This window comes from Hesperophylax consimilis, chromosome 1 (genome assembly GCF_061612785.1).
Source record: "Hesperophylax consimilis isolate HC1 chromosome 1, BYU_Hcon_1.0, whole genome shotgun sequence".
Taxonomy (NCBI): domain Eukaryota; kingdom Metazoa; phylum Arthropoda; class Insecta; order Trichoptera; family Limnephilidae; genus Hesperophylax; species Hesperophylax consimilis.
Genome location: NC_142836.1, coordinates 21,223,471 through 21,248,823, shown reverse-complemented (window position 1 = coordinate 21,248,823; position 25,353 = coordinate 21,223,471). Strand labels below are relative to the sequence as shown.

Genomic DNA, 25,353 nt, shown 5'->3' with positions numbered 1-25,353 from the left:
CGAATTGCCAAGGCACTGATAATACCTGCAGCTAACAGTCCTAACACATTGCCCTCACGATTATTTTTCGTAAAAATGGCGCTACACAAAAATTCAAATCACCCGAATATTATCGACTAGCTGACATCTACCCTGCGTTGCTGGGAGTTATCCTTAGAAGATATACAATTCCGTAGAACATTATTTTGATGAATCTCATAAGGTTTAGCCATCGTTAGAAATGTAAGGGCCCGAAAAAATATTTTTTACGGCTTGATTGAAAAACATTGGTATAATATGCATGTATTATATATAAACCTTTTGGAATTTTTTTTTATAAATGGTCTAGTTTAGAAGAACTAAGTGCACAAACAGGCAGACAGGGATAGCGACTTCATTTTATAATAATTAGAGATTGATCACTGATCGTCTAGGCGTCTACCTGTTTTCACTAGTTCGCGCCAGGCGGCGTTTAGCTTAGGACCGGCACTGTGTCCGATTAAAACTGCAGGTAATAACTAATATGTGAGTGATACTGGAAAAGGCAAAAAGAATATTGAGTGACATGGTCGAATTTATGGGGGCCCTAATAACCCCCTTCAGAACGCATGTATTTTTCACCTTCTGGTACGTAAAGGTTTTAAAGTGATCTCATCTTATTCGTGCTCTTGAAAACATATAGAAAAAGTTTTAAGGAGGTATTTCCGTTGTATGTTTAAAGCGAGCCTTCTGACTAAAATGGTATATTTCCATTAGCAGATACTTGATATATCGTTTCGAGGTTAAATTATTATGGTAGTTACATAGTTCAATCACTAACGTACCTTTCTAAAGGAGGATTCAGAACGGTCGAAGCACTTAGAAACGAGAGTTATAATGGAAGGAATATTTCAATACCCCATATATAGGGGTAAGCGTTTGCCTCCCTGTTAGCCTTTGTTGATGCAACAAATGCATTTTTCAACGGGTTCTTTAATATTGAGCGATATTTTTTTCCAAGAAAAACATGCTTGAATAGAGAATAACCTGATAATAGGTACATATTTGAATTCCGCCGACGTACAATAATTTTAGTTAGGGAACTAAATAGCCATCCGGTTGGGCAGCGTTATGAGGCGGGTTGAGCTAGTGATGTAGTAGGGAGGAATTTATTAATGCCGGTCTTGAAGAGGCTAGGTTTATATGAAGAAGGAAAAACAGACGACGATATCTCGTTCCATGTACGAGTCAACTTAGGGCCCGTTCCCACTTCCGTTTTCAAATCGGGGGCGGGTCCCGTTTTCAAAACGGATGCCCTAGTGGCTGTAGTGGATGTATGGAGCTGTTCACACTTGTCCGACACGATTTGAAAACGGATCCGACATTTTTTGTCGGATGGCTCGCCTACGCAGCGCGTCCGTTTTCAAATCGTGTCGGAACACGCTCGCTCATAGTGTTGTATGGAGCTGTTCACACTTGTCGTCCAGTCGTTCCGGCAGAGTCCCCGCCAAACCCCGACCCCTCCCCGCCCGCTCCCTGTCGCAAGGAAGCAGGCACGCTGCGTGCTTGTATTTTGTTATTTTGTTAAGTAAATAAATCAAAACTACAATAATGGATAAGGAAAAAAATCCCGAAAATTTAATACCACTGGTCGAAGAAAGAGTATGGTAATATTTTATCTTTAACTAAATAAAAACAAAACACTCGGTGTACACAACTTTTGTACATCAAAATTTTTATTTTTATTTTTTTAAGTTTACTTTTTTAAAATTTTAAATCTTTAATGAGATGCACGGAAGAGCGTATTAGTTTAATAAACACATAATAAAAAATATTTGAGTTGTTATTGTTTTCTTACTTTAAAATATCGATAGCCTTTCTTCAGGACAAATGCACTTTCTCAATTTTGTATTTTGATATGTTAAGCTCTCTGAAACTCATTCCAGTAGATGGTTAAAGGAAGTGATAGACATTCTCTTAAGCCATTAAGCGCCCTTGAGGTGATTTTTCATGGTGAAAACGGCGCTATATAAATAATCCAATCATTATTATTCTAAAATAATTAAAGAACTTTAGTTCATCACTTCTCAACTCACCAATTAACACTTGGAAAATTCCTACAGAAAATCATTCGGCTATGATTGGGTGTACCCAAAATTTTCTTTTCACTTTTTTTCCTTCTTTTTAATAAGTACAACATGACAACAAGAGCTTCATCGTCGTCCATTGCGCACCATTACTGAAGAATGAGCAAATAACATGTTTTTGTTGAATCGACAATTATTTTTTTTCGTAGAGTATGGTCCGTTTTTAAAACGGTAGTGTGAACAGGGCCATTGGCCATCCGTTTTTAAAACGGGACCCGCCCCCGATTTGAAAACGGAAGTGGGAACGGGCCCTTACACAAAAACGATATATTCTCACGAAGAACTCGTACCAACGATGAACCGTTCAAGATCGAGCCGCACATTTGGGCTAGCTCTTTTTGATGAAATAAACGAGAGAAAAGAATCAGTGAAAAATAAAAAAATAAAAAATGTTTGTGCCATGATGGAGGATTAAACTAGAAGAAGATTGGCTCTTCCGATAGCCAGTTTTATGTGTAGTTGTTGTGTGCAGCGCTAGGAGTTGGGATAAAACTGGCATCATATATTTAATTTCACGAGGAAGCAGAGATTGTAAGAGAATATCTAACGTAGAAAATCTAACCATGTGGGACGATTTGTATTTCTAAAGTATCCCCATCCTCCCTACGTATGATAGGGCAGAAAAATTAAGGGTTAATAATTCACGAGCATAATATAATGAACTGACACATAAATTTTAGATTGATTTGCAGAGAAAATAACATTTTTAACGAACAAAGAAATTTATGGAGCGTTTCAGCGCCCTTGAGGCGATTTTTCACAAAAACGGCGCAAAACAAATTACACAATTATTATTAGAGACGATTAAAGTATTTATTAATGAATTGGTATACTGTACACAGAAAAAATCATACACGCAGTCGTTAAAACGGTAATGAGTTCCACGGGAACCTGGGCTTCAAGCATATTAAATTACAGTGACGTTTTAAAAGTTCCTTTTACAAAATAGAGGCCCCAGCGCACCGAGTGTGTAAAATAGTCCGCAAGCCGAGAAATAGGTTTAGTCGTAAATATGAAATTATACGAAATAGTGGTGCCTTTGCAGGCGGGAGAATTGCTTTTCTGCGCGGAACGCGGTTAGAAATATAACAGCACGGGTAGGAGAGGGGAGGGGACGCTTATTAATTCAAAATTTAATAAAAGTTTCAGCGACAGCCTATTATAAATGAAATTGAAAGCCCGAGTGATAAGACCATGGATTTGAAGTAGTCAGAATATTCCTGAAAATCAGAATATAATGAAGAATTATTTATCTCCGATTCTGACCTTCTATAAAGCGTGACGTTTGTATAAGGAAAATAAAATCCTAAACATTTCCCTCGTACCTGTCAACATTTTGTATATGTACGAGTATATATTGTTATCGTGTTTAATACGTGGAAATCCATTTTTTTCATAAAGTAAAATTAAATAACTAATGTTTGATTTGTTTCGTTGGATAATTTATTTATTTATTGGGAAAACAGATAAATTATTAAAGATTTAATATCAAGTAGATGAACTGTAAATTTTTTCTGCGTAAATATATAAAAAAAATAGAATATTAAGAATATTATTAAAACATTTTAGCAGAAATTCACGTGTGACAAAGTCATCAAATGTTAGTTCGGCGCCATTTTGTTATTTTGACAGTTGAAAGTTCCCGTTAAATGCCAATTCTAAGGATGGGTTGTTTCACAGAATTTGAACAATTCAGCAAAATTAAAATTAAATTAATTTAAATTTAGTTTATTTTCGGGTTCTGCAAAAGTCCAATTCAAGTTCTGTTAGTATACCAGTAACTCTAATGAGCTCGCTTTCAATTTGGAACAACTATGGTGCGTTTGATAGTCCTGAATTGCTTGCATTGAAGTTTTTGGATTCCACTACGCAATACTAGAAGACGGGATTTATTTCAGTGGAGAAATTCTGGGACTAACTACAATATGTTCTCCTCATTGCCGATAATACTTATGGAGGAAAATAATCATACCAAGTCAGTGGACATCTTCAATTTATCACATAACAATTTTTTTACTGTAATATAAGGAATACATAAATATTTTACAATATTACATTTTAGATCATCATTGGTTATGTATACCTTATCAGAAAAGAGGAGTTCTTGTGTCTGATAAAGGAGCAACGATTCTTACATACGTTTTATGTTATAATAATATTTTTGTATAGAATATTATTTTTTTAAAGTAATGTTTACTTTAAGTTTTTTTATTTTTAATTTCAATTATTTGTTCTGATTGACAATACAGCGCAGTTTAAAAGGGAGACTATAGTAGTTTTTTATGGCTCGGTAAATATAATGGTTTTGCATCTGTGTTATTTTAAAATTAGGTGTAATAAATTGATTTCCATTTCTCATTAGTTTGTAAAATTCTTGGAACTCTTTGTTATTTTTTTCTTTGCACATTTTTATAATGGAAGCTTGTTTAAATATGTCATCGACATTTGGTAATGGAAACTATTTAAAAAGTGATTCTGTTGAGAAGGTAGATTTTTTTTAGTATTACTTTTATGATTATTTGTGAAACTTTTTCAGAGTTTCTATTGTTTTTATAGGATCCTCCCGAGCCTATGATTCCGTAGATAAGCAAAGAGTGAACAAGGGCATAGTACATATTTTTGATTATTTTCACATTTAAAATATTTCTTAACCTAACAAATATACACAAACATTTCAAATTTATATAAATACAAAAATTGTTACTGAGGCTCAGGCATGCTTAGTATTGTATAATAATTGCTGCTTAGTTTTTACTATTCATATGTAAAAGCTTCCAAATGAGGGTTAGTAATCAGTAAATAAATTACTGGACATCGGATTATATACAACAAAAATGACGAAATTTGCATGCAAATATCCACTGATAATGCCAGACACTAACTATATATACGATGTGAACAGAAAATTGTCCAAAATATTCATGTTCAACTGAAATAGCTAAAAATTGATACAATTTTAACAATTTTTAAGAAAGGGTGGTAAAAGGAACATATAGTTTTGATTTACTGTTGGTAACCTGGGGAGTTTTTCGCAGGTAAGAAGTTTTTTTATTTAAATTTGTATGCAAAGTCTTAAAGATTATGTAGTTAGCTCATAATATTTTAAAAAGCATATAATCCTATGTCTAATACTCTTGATAACCTGCCGAGTTTTTCGCAGTTAAGGAGTTTTTATTTAAATTTGTATGCAAAGTCTTAAAGATCAAGTGGTTAGGTAATAATATTTGAAAAAGCATATAATTCTATGTCAAGTTATTTACTATGTATTACGTTACGTAACGCGAGTAAACCAAGCCTAGTTATAACACAGTTAGGTATGTTTATTATTCAAGTTCAGTGCAGATCGCCAACGCAATGAACTCAAGCTGGGAAGGGCAAAGCAATTTCAGATCATAATAGCGGCTACGATGTATTAAGGACCTTGTTCTTTTAATCAAGTTGATTCATTTGACACCGGTAAATCAGGGTCTAGGTTGCACTCTCGTAGATAACAATAGCTCTAAGTAACATGTAAATAACCTTAGACACATAGAAACACTTTTCTAACTCATAATGCTGTTTTGGCACTTGCTATGTTCCACGAATGGTTACGAACGCATCCGGAATTGATTTAATACATTTTATCCATTAAATCCCAAAATGCGAAAGTAAATTATATATTGATATTAGATTAATTCCCCGGCGTTGCTTGAGCTTTACACATAGCTTTTAGAAATCAGACGCAGACAGTGACCTTTCCCTTGTTTTGAAGGTCAAGTGTGCAAAATTTCATCAAACATGGAATAATCTATTTAAGAATCGTCGCCTACCCGTTGTCTAGCACGCTGTCGCATCCGGCACAGACATTCTTCTGAAATACAAACAGATTGTACCGATTCTTGGAGCCATTTACAGCGCCCTTAGGTGGTAATTCACCAAAACGGCGCTATACAAGTTATTCAATTATTATTATATTATATATACAACATGTTTCAGTGTGGTAGATATGTTTAAATCGCACTGTTGAAAACCACTATTTAAAATTTCTATTTATCCGAATTTGGTGACAAGATCTGAACAACTTCTTTCCCTTCCCCAGTACTTTCAGCCTTACAACATACCCCGATTGGGAATGCCATAGCCTGACTGGCTCCAGACGGTTGGAATTCTTGTGCAATACTCATATAAAAAGGATATTAATGGTATGTTTAAGTATGCATTTTGTGTATGAGTATGCATCCTTACATACGGATGTGCGTTTGTTGTTCTTGAGGGAAGTAATCCATTATATCATTATTACATCAACCATCTAACTTTGTTATTGACGCTATAATATCATTTTGTTTTATCATTAAATAAAATATTATTAATAATGAATCATGATAGGCACTCAATGTGTGATAGGTATTTAAGTACTTAAGGTAAGATAGGTAGGTAATCAAAAATAAATCAATCATAATATAACATATTAGAAAACATATAATTGCTCTGACACAACAATAGTAATGCGTTTTAGAAAAACAATTTAATATTGTGAAAACAAAACTATAAAAATGTAAATATTGATAGTTTGTTTCAAATTATGTACGCATTAAGTCAGGAACTCTGATGAAGTCAAATATTTTTATGGTTGTTTTTATTGAAATTCTTGAAAGATTACTTCTTAGCGTGCATTCCAAAAAAAACGCAATTCAACTATAAACAATCAATCAAGTGTTTTTTTTATTCAACAGAGCTTGGATGAATTAAAAGTATTCCATAAATATAATATCATTAACGAAAAAATCATGTTTTAGAAGATACTCGTTGAATATAAAACATCCTCGTTGTCCTCGTTTTTACTCGGAGCAAAACAACGAACTAAAGAAAGTTCGTTGTTAACTTACTTAAAATGAAATAGTGACCTTTTGCTTGTATTGCATTCAACAAAAAGTGTTATTTGTGTCAAATAAGTCAAATTAATAATATTCATTGATAAATTATTGATGAGTAATGTGTTGTTTAGATCAAGGATATACTATATATATTATGGAAGAAAATGTTTTCACATAGGTCAAATATTCCGTGGAAATAATATGTAATAACAACAACGCTTATCAATCATTGGATAACAAGGACATATGCATTATTTTCCAATATATCCATGAATCATATCAAATTATTACATTTATGATGAACACTGAGTCATAAAACCTCTCGCCGTACGCTTTTTGAAGTATGCTTCTACATAAAAATGGTTATTCCAAAGGACTTATATTTTGAAATACAAAAAAATTGTGTCAGTTTATAAGTGTTATAATTCGAAATGTATTGAACCAATGTTAGGACTGTACCTGGTTATTTTTATGATTCATAATTCATAACCTAATCATTGTTAGATACTTTTCCACTGATTGGGAGCAAAAAACACAAGATTCCCAATCGAAAAAGATTAAAGGCTTCAGTTTTTACACATAACATGATTTCCAAACATTTCTTGAAATTCAGCCTAAACGTTTCGTAATAATAAGAAAGAACATAAAATATACACTGCGTAGTAGCAATGGGTCATGACTCTTAAGAGCGGGAGTCATGGTACCAGCTCAATCTTTTCGTACGACTCAAAGAGTCGACTGAATTGAACGACGGTTCAATTGAACGACGGATCAATTGAATGACGGCTCAATTGAACGGGAGCCGTGAGATCAGGGCGTATGAGCAGAGAGCATAGCGTTCTCACCCGATACGCCTCGCCCGGTACGGCTCCCACGATACGGCTCCCACGATACAGCTGTCAGATACCGTTCACGTCTCTTATTATGTAATAAAGAATTATATTGATAATTCTAATGGCACTATTTTTCTAAAATATCTCCTAAAAAAAGAGTCACCGTTCAATCGAGCCGGGTACGGTTTACCGGGAGTTGTACGAATACGGCTAAAAAGAGCTAGCTCAATTGTGCGGCTCGCTCGTTAGCGACTCATCGCTACTGTATAGTTACCTACTTTAGATTTATTTTAGTGCGAGTTTAATGAAAGTGAGAAATAAATCAGCTAAGACGGTTAAAAATAATGTATTAAGTTTGATTAGCTGAAGTTTAATTAATGACTTGTTTGTTGTAAAACTGTTTGCCGTGGACGGGATAAACATGTTGGGATTTCCCAGGACGCGTTAACACACATCTGTTCAACGGATCAAAGCAAAAATTTTTTCAGTAAAACCTTTCTGTTTCCCAAGTCGTAATTTGGGTGCTCGGAAAAATACAAATATTCTTACTGTTTCTATTCTAATGAATTTGCAATATAAAATCCCAAAATGAAATCCCAAATCGCTAAAATATTACAATGTTTTAGTAGATACATTTGATAATACATGTATCCACATTTGAAATGCCTAGTTATTTATCACCGTAAAGACCTTAGGAACGGTTTTATAAAAATACAAGAAGAAATCATTAACAAAATAGTAATTAAATACAAATCCTGAATATCGGATGATTCTGATCAATTTTCAAGAAATATCTACCGCAATTTAACAGTAAACTTTCCAAAGAAATGAAAAGCTCCCCTATGAAAAAAATAAACAAGGATAAAAAACATCCCAGAATCTGTGAAGAAAATCATCCCTTGATTAAGAGACTTTAATTGGAAGCATCTTATATCCAATCAAAAAGGGAGATTTTTACCTTAGCTGCAAGAAAAACGCTAGAATTTTGGCAAACAAAATAGACCGTAGATAGGTAGGTACTTTCACACCAAAGAAGGCTTTAAACTGGAAGAGATATCATTTCAGTTAATTAGAAATTTTGATTATAAAACTGATTATTAAAGTTTACTTACAAATTGCTTTCAACGCTTAATTAGGTTTTCTGTTCATTGAAAATATTAATTCAATTAGGTCTGCAAAGCTTTTCACATGAATGATAAATACTATATTTTAGAAGGGATTTTTTTTATTTATTTTCAAAATACCATACGAATGAGATTTGTATGAAAAACATTAATTTTATATAACGTAAAAAATAAGGCTTACATTTTAGGTCACAATTTTACTAAAAACCGATACTGATTTGATTTGATGGAACGTATGAAAATGATTTATCGTTGAGAAAATAAATAGATCTCGACATAAATACAGAGTACTTTCATATGGGCTGAAAAAGATTGGAAACTTGAGGAAAAAGATTTATCTTTTTTTAATCAAGGTCTGATGTGCTAAAATAATCGAATAAAGGTCGATACAGCTCTAAAAATCAATCAATAAATTGGTATAAAATTGGTTGGTGAAATTGGAGGCGTGTTTATCGATACGATTTTATGGGTGATTACTTAATTCTTGTAATTAATTATAAAGTAGATTATTCATGAAGTATGTACGTCCACATCACATCGTATATATAGCGGAAAATAGGGAAGACTAAAAATAAATCATACATTTTTTTGTGTCTGGAGTGCTCATCCTAACAACCTTGATTTCAATGAGTTCACAGGTGAACGATTTTTAAACGTTGTTTAATTACAAAAATAAAACTCGGTGTAATATCAACAAAATAAATTGAATTTTGTAATTTGTTATGATTGCAATTTGTTATGATTGTAATAGGTTTTTACTGTAATTTTTTTATATATATTAAAAAATATACGTATATCTGCTCTTCCCGGAAGCAACGCAAAAATAACATTTTTTGTAACACGTTATTTGCCGAAAGGTCTGTTATTTCGCAATCTAGCCGAGGCAGCGGCATCGTATTTATTTGACCCTCGTTTATTTTTTATGATGTTTTCTTCAGAATAATTTGGTAAAGAGCGGTTTATTTAGGAATTATTAAAAACATTTCTTCCTGATTAAAGGCGGGTGTGGGTTCATATTATTTTTATAAATTCCTTCATCTCGCGTGTCTAGTATTTCCCTGCAAATCGTTTACTCAACCGCATTATTTTTGGATGACTTTCTCATCAGCAGATGTTGTTTGCATTTAAAGATATGAATTTTCCTGAATACACTTCCGCAGTTTCGGAGAACAGTAGAGGACAGAAAAACAACAGATGCACGAGATAAAAGATAACAATGGAAAACCTTATTATTAATTAATTCTGTTCCAGTTTTCAGAAGAGTATCGGTGTTTATATATTGTGATTCATTGTTTTGTGAACCTACTTAAAATCTACATAAATATATCGAGAACTTCTTCAACATTTTTTTGGATAAACTTTAGCACTGATACAAACTCATAGTCATTGTTGGTGGTCGCTAAACACTTGAGCAAACATTGAACACAAAGAGCTTTCAATAAAGAAATTTCAATCGGTAGCGCTCTTTGTCAAGCTTTTGTACACCTGAAACAAAGAATAACTCGAGACATAAAATATAAAATGAGACGCGAAGTTTTTTTCTGAAGATGTGACTTTTATTCCATTTTATTGCGTTGTGATTTCCTTCGGAGGTAAATAGGAAATTGGTATATACCTACCCACAGAGTTTTTCAAGATTTATTCGCTGGTGTTATGCAAATAAAGATTATAATATTTCTTTATTACAGAAAGTGGGGAGGGTTGCAAAATCCTACACATTTCAAATGAGTATTGAGTAGGTTCGACGGAAAATAATATTTCTATACAAACGAAAGAATCATGGATAGATTGTTATGTGGTCAATATCTTCCAACAGCATGTTTTGATGCTGAAATCAAGACTGAGATGAGAAATTATTAGTCACATAATTCCAGCCTCCCTGATTCTCATAAGTTACTTTTGCAAAGTGGTATTATTGTTTAAAATAAATAAATATTTTCGAACTATATTGACTTTAAATTGATTTAAAAGAGTCGCTCCCCAATTTATCTATATAACCACAAAGCAGATACCCACCGAAGAAAAGCACTGTAAATAGGACTAATAAAAAAAAACTTATTTGATAAAAATATTTACACACATTCTTAGATATTAACTAACAACACGTTGAATAAGATATATTAGATATAAACCATAATAGTTCCATAATATTAACTCACGTTTCCACAGTAAACATTATAATTTTTAATAATGAACCTACCCTTTCTGCTAACTTATGCTTTTTCTTTTATTATTATTATTTTTATAATTTATTTTATTACATTTAGAGTAAATTGTTTCACAGAATTTGAACAATTCATCAAATCGCAAAGTAAAATTTTTAATTCCTTTTTTTTTGATTAGTCGTAATATAAGACTTTGCATATGGTTTTTTACATTTTCGATTACCAAACTAGGCACATACCCGTATTATGGTAGTAAAAATTTATTTATGCCATTTATACATAATGTAATAATAGTTAATTTTTAAATACACTGTTTTCTTAAATAAAATTTATTAGCATAGTGAGGAAATCTATAATTGATTTATTAGTTAAGTAAATTTGTTTATGTAATTCTATATACTATATGTAATAATTGTTAATTGTTAAATATACTGTTTTATCAAATACAATGTATTAGCATAGTAAGGAAATCTATAATTGGTTTCTCAGTTAAATAATTTTTTTATGTAATTATATAAATTGTATGTAATAATTGTTAATTGTTAAATGCACTGTTTTATTAAACACAATGTATTAGAATAACGAGGAAATCTATAATTGGTTTCTCAGTTAAGTAAATTGCACGTGAATAAACCAACCTTATTGTAATTCCTTCCCTTTGCAAATAACCATTTCTGAAACTAATGGTAAAAAGATCACAAGTTTTCGATTTCCTAGTTTCAATACTAAATACTATTCAAGTTCTGTTATTATGTCATCATTGGCCGGTTGTTTCACAATCCTAAGATAGTAACAGAGCGCGAATAGGACTTTTACAGAACTTGAATATTAACTTTAAAATTCGATGATTTTTAAATTCTTCGAAACAATCCGTCCGTAGTTTTATTTTGGTTTTGGCTGCATTGTTTAATTAACTTAATCATTGCTGTGGGTACTTAATTCATTCATTTTAAAAGATACACACCTACTATTATGTAAAACCCCCGTTTGCGTAGATATTATTTGCAAAACATACAAATATAAACATTAAACATTTTATTTTGGATACGCTCCTCACAGCCATTTTATGTGAGTATCAACAATGTTTGCTAAACAACAACAGGGTTGAAGTTGTATATTCACATCATATATTCTACTTTATATAGGGGTGAAATCACAAAGGGCAGATGTACGAGTATTATACAACCCTTCTACATTTATCATTTTTTTAAAATAGGACAATATTTACTGGCATGTGGAACACATGATGAAGGTTCCTGTAGCAAATCATACCTTATTGATATAAGTATACCAATCTTATCACACCGTGTTGTTGACATTTCAACGAATTGTTTAATTTAGAAAATCCTTAATTTATCAGTTTGATATCTACTGTTTTATGTAATTTAACATAGTTATTTATATTATCTAAGTACCCATATCAATTTTTTAATCTGTCTGAGTGATAGAGTGATGTTGATTCGCTTACATCACGTTGTAATGGCCTTGTAGATTATAAGAAAATATTAAACAGTTTTATAGTAAATAGTTCGAAGTTCAATCAAATAAAAGATTCACAATTCCATTATACTTATGTTACTCACTTAACCATAGTGCAAAATTTATTATTACTCGGCGTACGTATGGTTAAAAGATCTTAACGGGCTTAGGGCCTTACTATACGAAGGCTGATCTGGCGTATAAGACGTAGGTAAGCAATTCTGATACTTTGGTACCTACTCGTGTGTTCTTTTTGATGTTCACTAATGAATATGAGGGATGATGTTCACAATCGACGATTTTACTTACGTATAGTAAATTATGTGATCGTATTAAAGTTTTTAACATTTTATACATATGGAGTGCAAAAACGAAACTGATCGAGAATGAATAAAAACTATTTATTTAACAGCGGATATAAAAATAGATAAATTTTTTTTTAAAGTTTTTCAGAAACGAGAAGACATGTATATTACAAAATTTCTGTGAAAGTTTTCATGGAATGAATTTCTAGTATTGGGATAAATATTTATTTCAATCATTTGCAAATATGATGAATATAAAAGGTAGTTCCGCTTACAATTCAACTAGTTTTACCTGTTATTTTATATATCGAAGGAAAATGAAAAAAAATTAGATGTTTTTGTTAGTTAAATAAATGGAATTAAAATTATCCATTACTACAGAAACAAAATAATTCCATTTACCCTCTTCATTCTCCCGAACATTATTTTTACGAAATCGAATTGACTTGAAAACGTAATTATAAAAATAGCAACATCAATATTTTATTGTGAAAAACAACCATAAAAACGCAGAAAATAATACGATTTTCAGTCTCCGTCAATTTCAGTTTCTTTGTTCAGAAAACACGTAACGACACGTGAATTTTTTTTGTAAACGCCATATTTAAAATAGATAAATAATGATCGAAAATGTGTATTTTCATTAACAGTTAAAACAAAACAAAAATATAAAGTAACGTTTACATACGCAAGTCGAACTGCCGAAATGAACCTCAATTTATTCGAAAGGAACGAAGCAACAGCAAATGGCGCGAAACGCCGCTTGCAGTTGCTTCATTCCCTTTCCGTAATTCGTGGCTCGGCTTCCTTTTCGGTTTGCAAATGCATACGTCCCATAATATATTCCGCAAAGTAAAATAAATAAAATACTCATTTCGGTTGTGTGTCGGTCCGTGTTACTCTTGTTCAATGAACTCCGAATTGCTTTGAATTTAAGAGTAATTTACAAAATCGGAACAGAATGTGTGAAGAATTGAGACAAGTGATTAACTACCTATAACTATTTTAATTGTTCAAAACTGAAACCCATCTGTCAAAAATTCAAACTTTCCCGTCATTCTTCACGGGAGAGTTTCGGTTATGATGTGAGTACGTACGTAACACATAGATAGGTGGTAAGCTGTTTTACATCGTTAACAGTTGGCATAGGTGTAATTCTTTTCCTAGTCTTACATTGTCTCGGCAGACATAACAACACTAAAATAAATTGAGATTTTTCATACAAAATACTATATCAAGGCACAATTGTGATATTATACATAAAGGCATAATTGTGACTATGCCGCCGGCAAGTTTTATACAATTATGCTGCCGGATGAGTGTTAAAAACGTTCTTTTTTCAATTTCATTGAATTTTTTTTCAAGTCGAATAACAAGAGTCATGTTGAATACAAGCAATACATTTGAATTAGTACTGTGTTAGCACCAACATTCCTTCCGATACCTATACTACGGAGGGAGTTATCATTTAAACAATGCTGCCTTAAGAAATGTTTTGGATAACTTAAATTTACGAAAATACATTTTCGGCCGTGTAACTCTTTTAATTAAACACTAACCTATTTTCAACTAAACATGTACAAAAAATTCTTCGTTAAAAATAAACCAAAAGGCTTATTGACCTGGGAAAAAAGTAAACCGAAAACTGCTGAAAAACATAACTTATTTTACATTTCTTTTTTCTAACCTCACACAAGTACTAATATCGGGAACCAATGGACAATACATTAAAAAAATAAGAAAAAATATAAAAACAAGACAAGTTACGACTCAACTCAATATTTTGATACCTTCCAAAATATGAATTCCTTATAACAGGCTATATATCTACTTAATAATAATAAATTAATAGCGACCATTATGGCCATTTGAATACACATGCAAACCCTGTTTATAATTAATATTGTTTTATATTTTGCATATTATATAAAATGTGATGTCTACAAGAAATAGTGAATAAATATGTCAATGGTTTCATTTGTGCGATGGCAGAGGTTAACCAATAGTTTCCTTCCAATGAAAACAAAAACAGTTATTATAAACACCGAGGTTTGTTTACTTGTCAAAGTTTTACAATTAGCATCTTCAGGTCCCGCTGTTCCCGTTTTTATCCGGAGAAGTTTCCATAACCCTATCAGCAAAACCATTTACGGTACTTCGTCCTGTTGCCATTACAGGAAACTGCCACCCGGAAGGATCCGGAAATTACCATTCAATTGGTCTTTGCGACGCCATTTTGTTATTAATTTAATCTGAAATTATTTTGCGGTGGAGCATATATAAGCTGTGAAAGTGAATAATTTAGGAAAAATGTTAAAATATGCATTTACATATTGTGGGCATGATCTGTGGCTTGCTTCTAAAAGAGCCAATGACAGTTGTCGATACATATTTTTTCGATTTTGCCTCGAAATCTCCCGATTTCTAAAATAAACTTTCGAGAAAGGATATATCGATTATCAGATGTTACACTAGAAAATCGAAAAAAGCAATTATACATAGACCTCGTGAGATTAAAAAAAATTACACTGGCCCTTTTAGAAGCAAGCCACAGATAATGTGTAGGTATACAATATTATTTGTGTGTCGAATTGATATAAGACAAAATAGTATTTATAGATTCTTTGTACGATTAGGATTATCACCAATTTTAATGGGTTGTTGTGGTTCTCCAATCCGCAGAATCCAAAGTTTCGTGATTACTCTCGGTGTGCAAAAATGAGAATTCGGATATCTCCAATTTAGTTTTTATTTTAACAAAACTCACGTTACAATAATTTTATGAACAAAACATATCGCGTACGTTAGAGGAGATTTTAGGGCTAAACCGGCGGCTAGACCACTGGAGATAGAATGAATTATTTGCCGCGCGAGGTATCACAGTGATACCAGCCTCACAAGAATGTGGAGATGCATACTCCCTATAATTTACCCTACAATACTTTTGGTTTATCCGCAATCTTTTTTGAACCTTGCTAGGTCAGGTAGTAATACTGTACCGTCCGTAATCATTTTTAAAACCTAACTTAACCCTTAACTTTTAGTAGAAAAATGAAGACGGTTTTCCTACAAAGTTCAAAGTAAACAACTTAGACATACTTCGTTTAAATATATTTATATATTTTTTTAATTTCTGTTTAACATTGTTTATCTATTTATATATATTTTTTTTTTGTTTTACCCTCTAATTTTTTTTAAAAATAATTTGTAAATTCTTAAAAGGATATTGCGCATTTCTTTCATATCTCTATTTGTAAAATAATATTCTTATGCATATATTTTTCCCATATTTATAAGTGAAAATATTTGTAAATGTTTTTAACTGCTGTTTAAGTTAATTCGTGAGAAATAGTTTGGATGCAGGTGAATTCTCTAGTTGATGTTTCGTATATATTTTTGTCAATTGATATCTGTATCTGTTTTTTCTCCTTAATAAAAAAATAAAAATAAATAAAAAAACTTATCCCAATCTTACCTAACCTATCCAAACCTTATCATTTCAAATAGATGTCGGCTAATAATTCAGCAGAAATCGACATTTTTAAATTAAATATATAAACTCGGATTATTTATTTTATGAATTTCTCAAATGTATCGCTATTTGCGGTACTTCAGTAAGATTAAAATATTAATGATAATATTATTTTTATTCCTAGGCGTGATTAAAGATTTTGAGAAATAATAAATACCTACCTATCGTACGAATTGACGAAAAAATATTTATCACCAATAATAATTGATTGTTATTTTGTGTAACTATGCGTGAGTCAAAATTGATAAATAATTATGACCAGACGAAGTGTAAAATAATACATTTAAATATCAACGTTTTGTTAAAAAATTAAGGCAAAACTATTCATTTCCATGTTTCAAAGCCTGTATATTGATAATGGATAGTCATGATATAGCTTATTTTAAAAACCTGCATTATTAGTAGTTGATTACCTAGACCAGAGGTTCCCAAACTTTTTGCCTCGTAGACCACTTGCCAATTTTTTTTTTCCGTAGACCCCCTGCCTGCCGAATATTGAATTTTCCTAAAACTATTAACGTCCCATGTGATAATCATTTATTTTTTTAGTAAAAATATTCCCTTTCCTTTCCTGCCCAACAACCGGGTGGCGGTGAAGTTGCTCTGTCTTTACATTGTGCAGACAGGGGCACCCTTGTGAGGTATTACACTAAATGAAAATGAAGCAGGATAAGCAACGGGAATTTCTTTCTGTAGCTAGCCCTACAGAACTGCCCCTTAAGTTCTTTGTCAGTGCTTATTCCGGTTAGCTCTTCTTGTCACATGATATCCGATTCTTCAACGTTGCATTTCCATGGTCAAAATGTCCTCAAACTTAGTTTTGAAGTCTGTGTGAAGTGCATTTAAATGTTGAACGTCATTATTACCCTGGACGTTTTTCAAAAACGAGTTGGGGGAACTAGAAAAATTCGCGGCTTCCAATGTGCAATGTTTTGCTTGAATGTATTTATTCTGACGAGAAAAGGAACGTAGACTCTATTTATATAACTCAATTAACAACTTTACGCAGTATAAAAATAAAAATATCAAATAAGTAATTTCTAAGTCTATTATATTTGAGCTAGGTCTGTCATTGTGTCATTTACAGAACTCCTAAATGTTGACTTGAGGTAAATGAGGGTCCGCTCGTATGTACCTCCATTTGAATTTCGTGGACCTCCAAATTTTCTTCTCGCTGACATAGACCCCCAGCATGCCGATTTCGACTCCTGGGGGTCCATATAGGCCACTTTGGGAACCTCTGACCTAGACCAATAAAGGCTAGAATTTCGATTTTGTTTTTTTTTCATTGGGTTAGATTTTTAATAACCCCTGAAATTTTTTATTTTGTTTGAATCCATTTGGATCAGTGCCATATTAGTTGATTGTGAGGTGCAATGAACCTCAAACACTTATAACTGCAGTAAGTAAAAATATTGATTAATTAGATTTTGCAATAGATAAAATACCTAACCATGTTGATTGCAGGTATCACATTGATATGCACCAGTAAGTTTTACTTCACTAGCAAATATAATTTCGCAACAGATTAACTTTGCATATAAGTAATACTGATATCAGTCATTGGTCTGGATTGCCTAAGGGTATCGTTATTAAAATACATACAGAATGGCTATATACCACTCGCGCATCGGTGACATGGTAAATACATTATAAATTAAATATATCATAAATAAGAGATTAACATGTTTTAGATAAATAAAACAAAAAATGCTTTGTTGCTGTTTTGTTCAGATGAATTATTCATTGTTGGAAGTAATTAAAAATGTGAGTAGCCTTAGCATCGAACGCTTAAGGTAAAACTAGTTTTTCCAATAAAAATCATGTTTAAATGATAATTTCTAGGAAGTCCTTAAGCAACTAGTCTATGAGCTAAAACTACTGGTAATTCCAAGAATTAAACTGTTCTGGAAAGAGAGCCGTTTATGAATAAACTATTGAAGTTCTAAGGCCTACGTGGTTTAAAACACGCACACAATGTGTAAAAAAGAGGGCAACATCTAAATCTCAATAAAGAAAGAAATCTGCGTTTAATTTAAAAAATGACAATATTGCCATGAGATATCATCTCATATTTACGCAATATGATCTTACTTTAAAAATTTACAAGACAGTAGAGTTCTAAGAAATAACGTCGCACGAAGGACGCAGCTTTGTCTTCTAAATTAAGTACACAATTCCGCTTCTGGCTTCGTCTGATTTATAGACCATTCTACCTCAGCACAAAAATGAGAGACTCAAGATGTAATCAGAACATTCTAGGGTGGCTCAAACAAATTCAAGAAAACTTTAAACAATAACGTCGTCAAACTGTCTGGAAAAAACGCAGACAAACCTGCGAGTTAAAATTATAACAGCTCTTTATTGATTGATATATTATGTCACTTTTGGAATAAACGATAAGACCTTTAGAAAACACGAGATATTTAAAAACGGTTCCAAGATAACTCAACACAGTGCCAATTCAACACACTTTTAAAAAGTGATATAAAGTCATTAGAAACGATGAAATTTTTTTTAACCTAACCCAACCTAACCTAACCTAACCTACTTAACCCAGTTCATAAAGTTTTTGTTTCTTCACTTTCCATGAATTTATATAACTTTTTAAAGATGTGAGGAATTATCATTGTGATGATTTATCCGGTCACCTTTAAAAACTGGTGAAAAATAAGTTTATGTGATATTTGGAGCCGAGAAATCTTTCAAATGTTGAGTCCTTCTTGTGTCGGTTCTGTGTGTATATTCTAAAACTCAGCGACTATTTTCATTGTGAGCTGTACAGTTTTTAAATATATGTTCAAATGTCAAAAATAATACAAGCCGCCAAACGGATTTTTATTGTAGACTAAGAAAAAAAGAATAGATTAAAAAAACTAAATTGAGGCCGGGTAGTAACTTCTAGTAATCGCATAAATAATTTAGTACATTCAGTAAAATTCAAAGTCCTCGAAGGATTTAAGGCTTAAAAGTTTTAGATAAATTTAATATAAACAGATATCGAATTAAACAATCTTAATCTGAAAACTCATTACAAAAATCAACTACTCATCGTCACTTGGCTAAAAGCTAACCCAAAGAAAAACAAAGTGTAAATTGGAATTAGGGCATTTCCCATTTGATGAGTTTTCTTTTATATTTAGCGAAAGGAATTCCGTAGTCAAACTATGTAAACAACAAAATGCGATGATTCATATGAAAGTTATTCCCAATTACAATAAAAATGAACAAATGTCAACAGAATGTTTTCATGTCTATAACTACAACAGTACGTGGTTAAATACTGAGATTCTTAAAATTTTATTATTTTTTAATTGAGGTAAGTTAGTGTGCAAATATTATCTTTAGTAGCCTTCTATCAACTTAATCACGCCTCAGAAATAATTTACGATACCATGATAAAGTATTTTAAATGTCTTTTTCACAAACGATAAACAATTTTGGAGTACAAAAACTAAGCTAGATTATTTTTAAGCTTCGTAAGTGCAGAATCTGGAGGCTTAATCCATTTATTAATATAATTTTAGGATATTATCATACGTACATTGCTTTCGTAGAAGCAACCAATAAAATATTCCAACTACTGCCAGTCCGCGGTTGGTTAAAATCAGGTAGGTTCTACAGATGGAAACGTATTCGTATATTATATCAATAATAAACGAATATATTTTTTTAACCTAAATGTTGACTTGAGGTAAATGAGGGTCCGCTCGTATGTACCCCCAGTTGAATCTCGTGGACCCCCAAATTTTTTTCTCGCTGACATAGACCCCCAGCATGCCGATATCGACCCCTGGGGGTCGATATAGACCACTTTGGGAACCTCTGACCTAGACCAATAAAGACTATATCAATAATATACGAATGTATACGAGTATACACAATTGTATGAATCTCTCGCGATGCTCAGCTAATTTTTACCATGGTTCAAAATATAGATATATACTTTTTGGACGGTTCAACTTATTAATATTCTTTATTCTATGGTGAAGCTATACATTTCATTGAATCGATTATTTTGTTATAGTATTTTTCTTCTGGTACCCTCTTCTTACGGAGGCCCTCTTCTACAAAAGGCACATTCTGGTGAACTTTTTATTATAATATGTGAAAAGTTTCAATCAAATTGCTAGCTGCCCTTTGCTTATGACTGCAGTATATTTGAGTGGACACTTTCCAATATATTTTTTTAAATAGTAAAACTTGTGGTTATACCGTGGAGTTAAACGTTTAAAACACCTACAAATTGGAAAATGATTTTATTTTCTTTTTCTTGTGAGGAGATAGCATTTGCCCAGATTGCTTTATGTTTAAAGGTGGATTGTGTGTTGTGTTTACAGTTCAGGTATGGCATTCAATAATTGAAAATCATTACCTAAATTATAAAAAAAATACAGAAAAAGATGAAATTTAAAAAATTATCCTTTAAAATATTTTAAAGGTTCGTTTTTCTTACGGTAGTCGTAGCTATCACTATACATATTATGACTACAGTGTGATCTATTATCACATTTATGTCATTCATCTCGAAGAAGTTGTTTTTGGATGAAACCCTTCAATCTTATATAAGTGCACATCGCATCACGTTTATGACATTCACCTCTAAGAAGACTTTTTTGGATGTAACCTTCAATTTTATACAAGTACACATCGCATCGAATTTGTGACATTCACTTCTTAGAAAAATTGTTTTGGATGTAACCCTTTAATCTTATATAAGTGCACATCGTATCACGTTTATGACATTCACCTCTAAGAAGACTTTTTTGGATGTAACCTTCAATTTTATACAAGTACACATCGCATCGCATTTGTGACATTCACTTCTTAGAAAAATTGTTTTGGATGTAACCCTTCAATCTTATATAAGTACACATCGCATCACATTAATGACATTCACCTCAAAGAAGACGTTTTTGGATGTAACCTTCAATTTTATAACTACACAATACATATACAGACCTTTTTTAATATATTCAACACCTCTCCGTCCTGCATCATAGAAAAATAATTAGTTGTGAAGGAAACTGATATGTATTTCCATATTATGTTTGTAACATAAATATTTATTGTACCGTACTGTATATCTATTAAATGTACCGATATACATTATATTGCTGCATTATGTAAAATATGACTTATTTTATGTTTCTAAAAGCCCTACTGGGCGTTCAATAAAGGGATGTATATTTTTTACTTATAAGAAGGGGATACCTCAAATCTTCAACCAATTCAATGCTGAAAGTGAACATCAAATGAATACACGGGAGAAAAGAAGGAATGTCGGTTAAATACCAAATTGAAGTAACAATGCCATCTAGTGGCATTACCGTGTACCTTTCATACTTCAAAATTGGTTTAACCAGAACCATCTTTGTAAAAAAACAATGACGGTTTATTTGTCTATTTGTGGCAGGCAAGACACGAGCGTCCGCGCGCATATACACACAAGTCAATATTGATGTTGGCGAGAAAAGCGTTAACAATAAATTTCGGTGAAAATTCTAACTTTTAAACATTAAATTCCGATTTATGCAAACTTGTTTGAATTGACATTCTTTTTCTTCCCGGTGGTCTTCAAATGAAACAGAAAATGGGGTGTTTGTAAGACCCTACCTTGAGCGACGCCATGTCCGATACAGATCTGTGAGTCTGGATCGCCTCAAGTTGGTCCAAACACCAGTCCAACTCCTCCATCGTCTCCAAGGCAAGTTTCATGTAGGCGTCATCTATGAAGAAGAAACAAATTAAAAAAATCAGTATTAAAAACATGACATTGCCTGGGAAAAAATATTGTGGTAGGATGGTAAAGGAGTTTAAACATACATTTTTTACAAAGCCATCAAACTAACCAAAGGTTATTGGTAGAAAAAGCCACCAAATTTTTAAAAGAAAATATAAATATTCCCAGGTTAAAAAAAACCTCATAATATTTCTACTACCATCATTACATGCGAAGATGTTGATTGTTCAATGGTAGAGGACATACTAGCCGAGGAATTGAATCCATGACACCTGGATGGTTACCCGACGCATTTGTCAACTCAGTTACTGACGACTTTGATCCTTGAACCTTTTATTTTAGAATTGTATCTCACTGCTGTAAATTACCCCCTACCGTAAATAACACTCACTAAAAAAACTTGAAAGATGAAAATAAAAACCTACTAAGCAGAAAATCTAATTGCTTGATATTCGATGCTGCAAAAGTATTGAATAGTGAGCGCTGACGTAATGAAATGAATGCACCTGAGATTTCTGAATCAACCCAACTAATTGAATCATTTTTATAATAAACTATGTAACCATCAAATTTATACCATCAAATACTAAAAAATACATATATTTTTTTAAATTAAAAAATGACAAAGAAAAACATTTATGGTTTACGAAGACCTTTTTTTTCATTTTCTAGATTCTAATTTTCCATGAAGTGGAGAATCATTTAAATTTACTGAATTTTAAGTTAATGTTCTTTATACAAATAGAACGGCGTCATATGCGCCTAACTATTTTTATCTCATATGGATGTTTAAAATGTTACCTGGCTATTATAGACTTATAGACCCTGTATTTTCTCGGTAGGGAAAAAAAAAGTTTTGTTAAAAACCCTACTAAAATTGCATATTTTTGCATCATAATCAGCCCAAGAATCAGCAACAGTAGCCAAACCTGACAACATATGAATCCTTCTTAAATCAATAATTTAAAGCTGCGTTTGCCGTTAAGATTTGTAGAAAATTGAGCCCGCGACGTTTGGATGTGACCCTAATGTCCCTCATGCCTTGGATAAATCATTTGATTTATTTTTGCATATGATTAGCTGATACATCGGAGGAGCCAGTAAACTACACAATTTAGATCTACAACATTATATAGCCTCAGTACTCAAGTGTAGTCTCATCAAAATATTTGAACAGATGTAAACAAGCTTTGAAACGTTTCATATTTGATTTCCGGTTTGGCAGATGAAGGTGTACACCAGTCTCAACACAGGAAATTTCTCAGTTAGACAGGCGGAGCGTTAGGTACTCTCGTTTTCGCTCATTTCAAAAAGATTACACGTACAAAAAAACATTTGCTGATCAACCATTTGCTGGGTCGGTGGTTACGGGCTATTTCCAAAGCTCGTTCAATAACCATCTCATATACTTGCATATAAACTTAATGGAACACCCCTAAAATCGGTAACGTTACAACAAGGCCTATGAATTATCATATCAGAACACTTGACATGGGAACCGCATATCGCTGGGATTGTCAAAAGAGCAAATTCGATAACATATTTAATTAGGGAAGCCTTCCTAGACCTTAGACCGGAAATAATGTTAAAAATCACGGAACATGCTTTCCAAATATGGAGTCCATATTTTGCAAAAGATTTAAATGTGTTAAAAAGAGTACAGTGACGATATACAAACATACTAAGAGCTTTGAAAGACCGGCAATATGTAGAAGGACTCAAGGAACTAAAATTACCAACGTTAAAAGAAAGAAAAAAAGGGTGACATGATTGAGACATTCAAAAATTTATATGTACATTACCCAGAAATCCAAGAAATCATCTCTAAAGATAATAAAAAAATAGTAAAACACCTTTCATCCAATAAACATCCAATTCTAGGAAACAATTACTTGCAAATAGAGTAGTGGATGCGTGGAACAAACCTCCACAACATGTCATCGATTCTACTAATATAAACCAATTTAAGGATCAATTGGATTCTTAATTGGAAAGAAGAAAGGATTAACTAATTTGGAATTTCAAACAACTAAAATGCTTTTAAATTATTGTGAAATCAGATATAAGCGTATCAGTAGAATGCTGCGTGCTCATTATTATCACAATATACGTAATTAATGGGGAGGCTTGGTTTACTAAATGGTTAAGCTATTTATTCGATAGGAGTTTTTGCAAAGATAATTTACCCCTGGAAGTTGGATTGAAAATAGTGTTTTGGTGTTAACTAAGAATAGTCTTCAACTAGCCTTAATGGAGAAAATAGTATTAGATCACATCGAATGGATCAGTGTAAATGAGAAGTAGTATTAATTATGCCGGGTAATATTCCCGGATGCAAAAAAGAGACATTAACGATAAAGAAGCAAGTACTGTGTTCCAAGACAAACTTGTATGAAGGTCTACCTCTGACAACTGACAATTTACCTCTGACAATTCTCTGTTGAGGTTGAGAAATACCTAACACTCAGTTTAAGAATAGTAAACATACATTAGGCGACATCTTACGTAGTTGTGTGTGTGAGTGTGTGTATGTAGTATAAAATTATGTAATAACGAAAATCACCTCCCTACTTGAAACTAATTAGAGCTGAGTGATTAGAGTGCATTCATTAGGGCAGGGTCGTTTTAATCTGCGCAAACATAATACTATGTTGCAAAACTATTCGCCACATCGACGATGCTGCAATTTGAAATCTTGTTATGTATTTGTACTTGTTAAGTATTAACAGAACTAAATTTAGAATTACTCGATAATAAAGTGTACGGAAAAAGCTTCAGAGCAAACTGCTCAGAATTTATTAATGTAAGTCAGTTATTTATCTAAATTCAGTTAATTGATTCGAATTTCTAGGTAGATACTGGATAGAAGTACTGTAAAAGGTTGTGTTTTTTTAAATCCAAACCCCTTTTCCATCAGCAAAACACGTAGCAAAAAAGTTCATCGAAACTTAGTTAAATATTAATTATTATCATATGTTCAGGACAACAACAAACAAGGGTTACAATTAAACAACCTAGCTGATAAATAACTGCTGGTTTTGATTTTTTGTATTTTTCTTAAGACTCCATCTTACTTAATATTAACAAAAAAACTTCATCAACTTTGACCTTAAATTTGGATGAAAATGTTTTAAATTTTTTATCTTATTCTAGTTATAATTTAGATCTTATTCTAGTTATAATTTAGAGAGAGAGAGAGAGAGAGAGAGAGAGA

The 25,353-nt window shown here is 32.2% G+C and overlaps 1 protein-coding gene across 5 annotated transcripts in view; it reads right to left on the bottom strand.

Moving 5' to 3' along the window:
* The window catches only part of dnc (phosphodiesterase dunce), a 622,938-nt gene that overhangs the window by 84,593 nt on the left and 512,992 nt on the right, over positions 1–25,353 (bottom strand). For all 5 annotated transcript variants that reach the window (XM_089651457.1, XM_089651448.1, XM_089651438.1 and 2 more), the window contains one exon: positions 22,013–22,125. In XM_089651457.1, the coding sequence (XP_089507583.1) occupies positions 22,013–22,125 (113 nt within the window). The remainder of the gene's footprint in view (positions 1–22,012; positions 22,126–25,353) is intronic.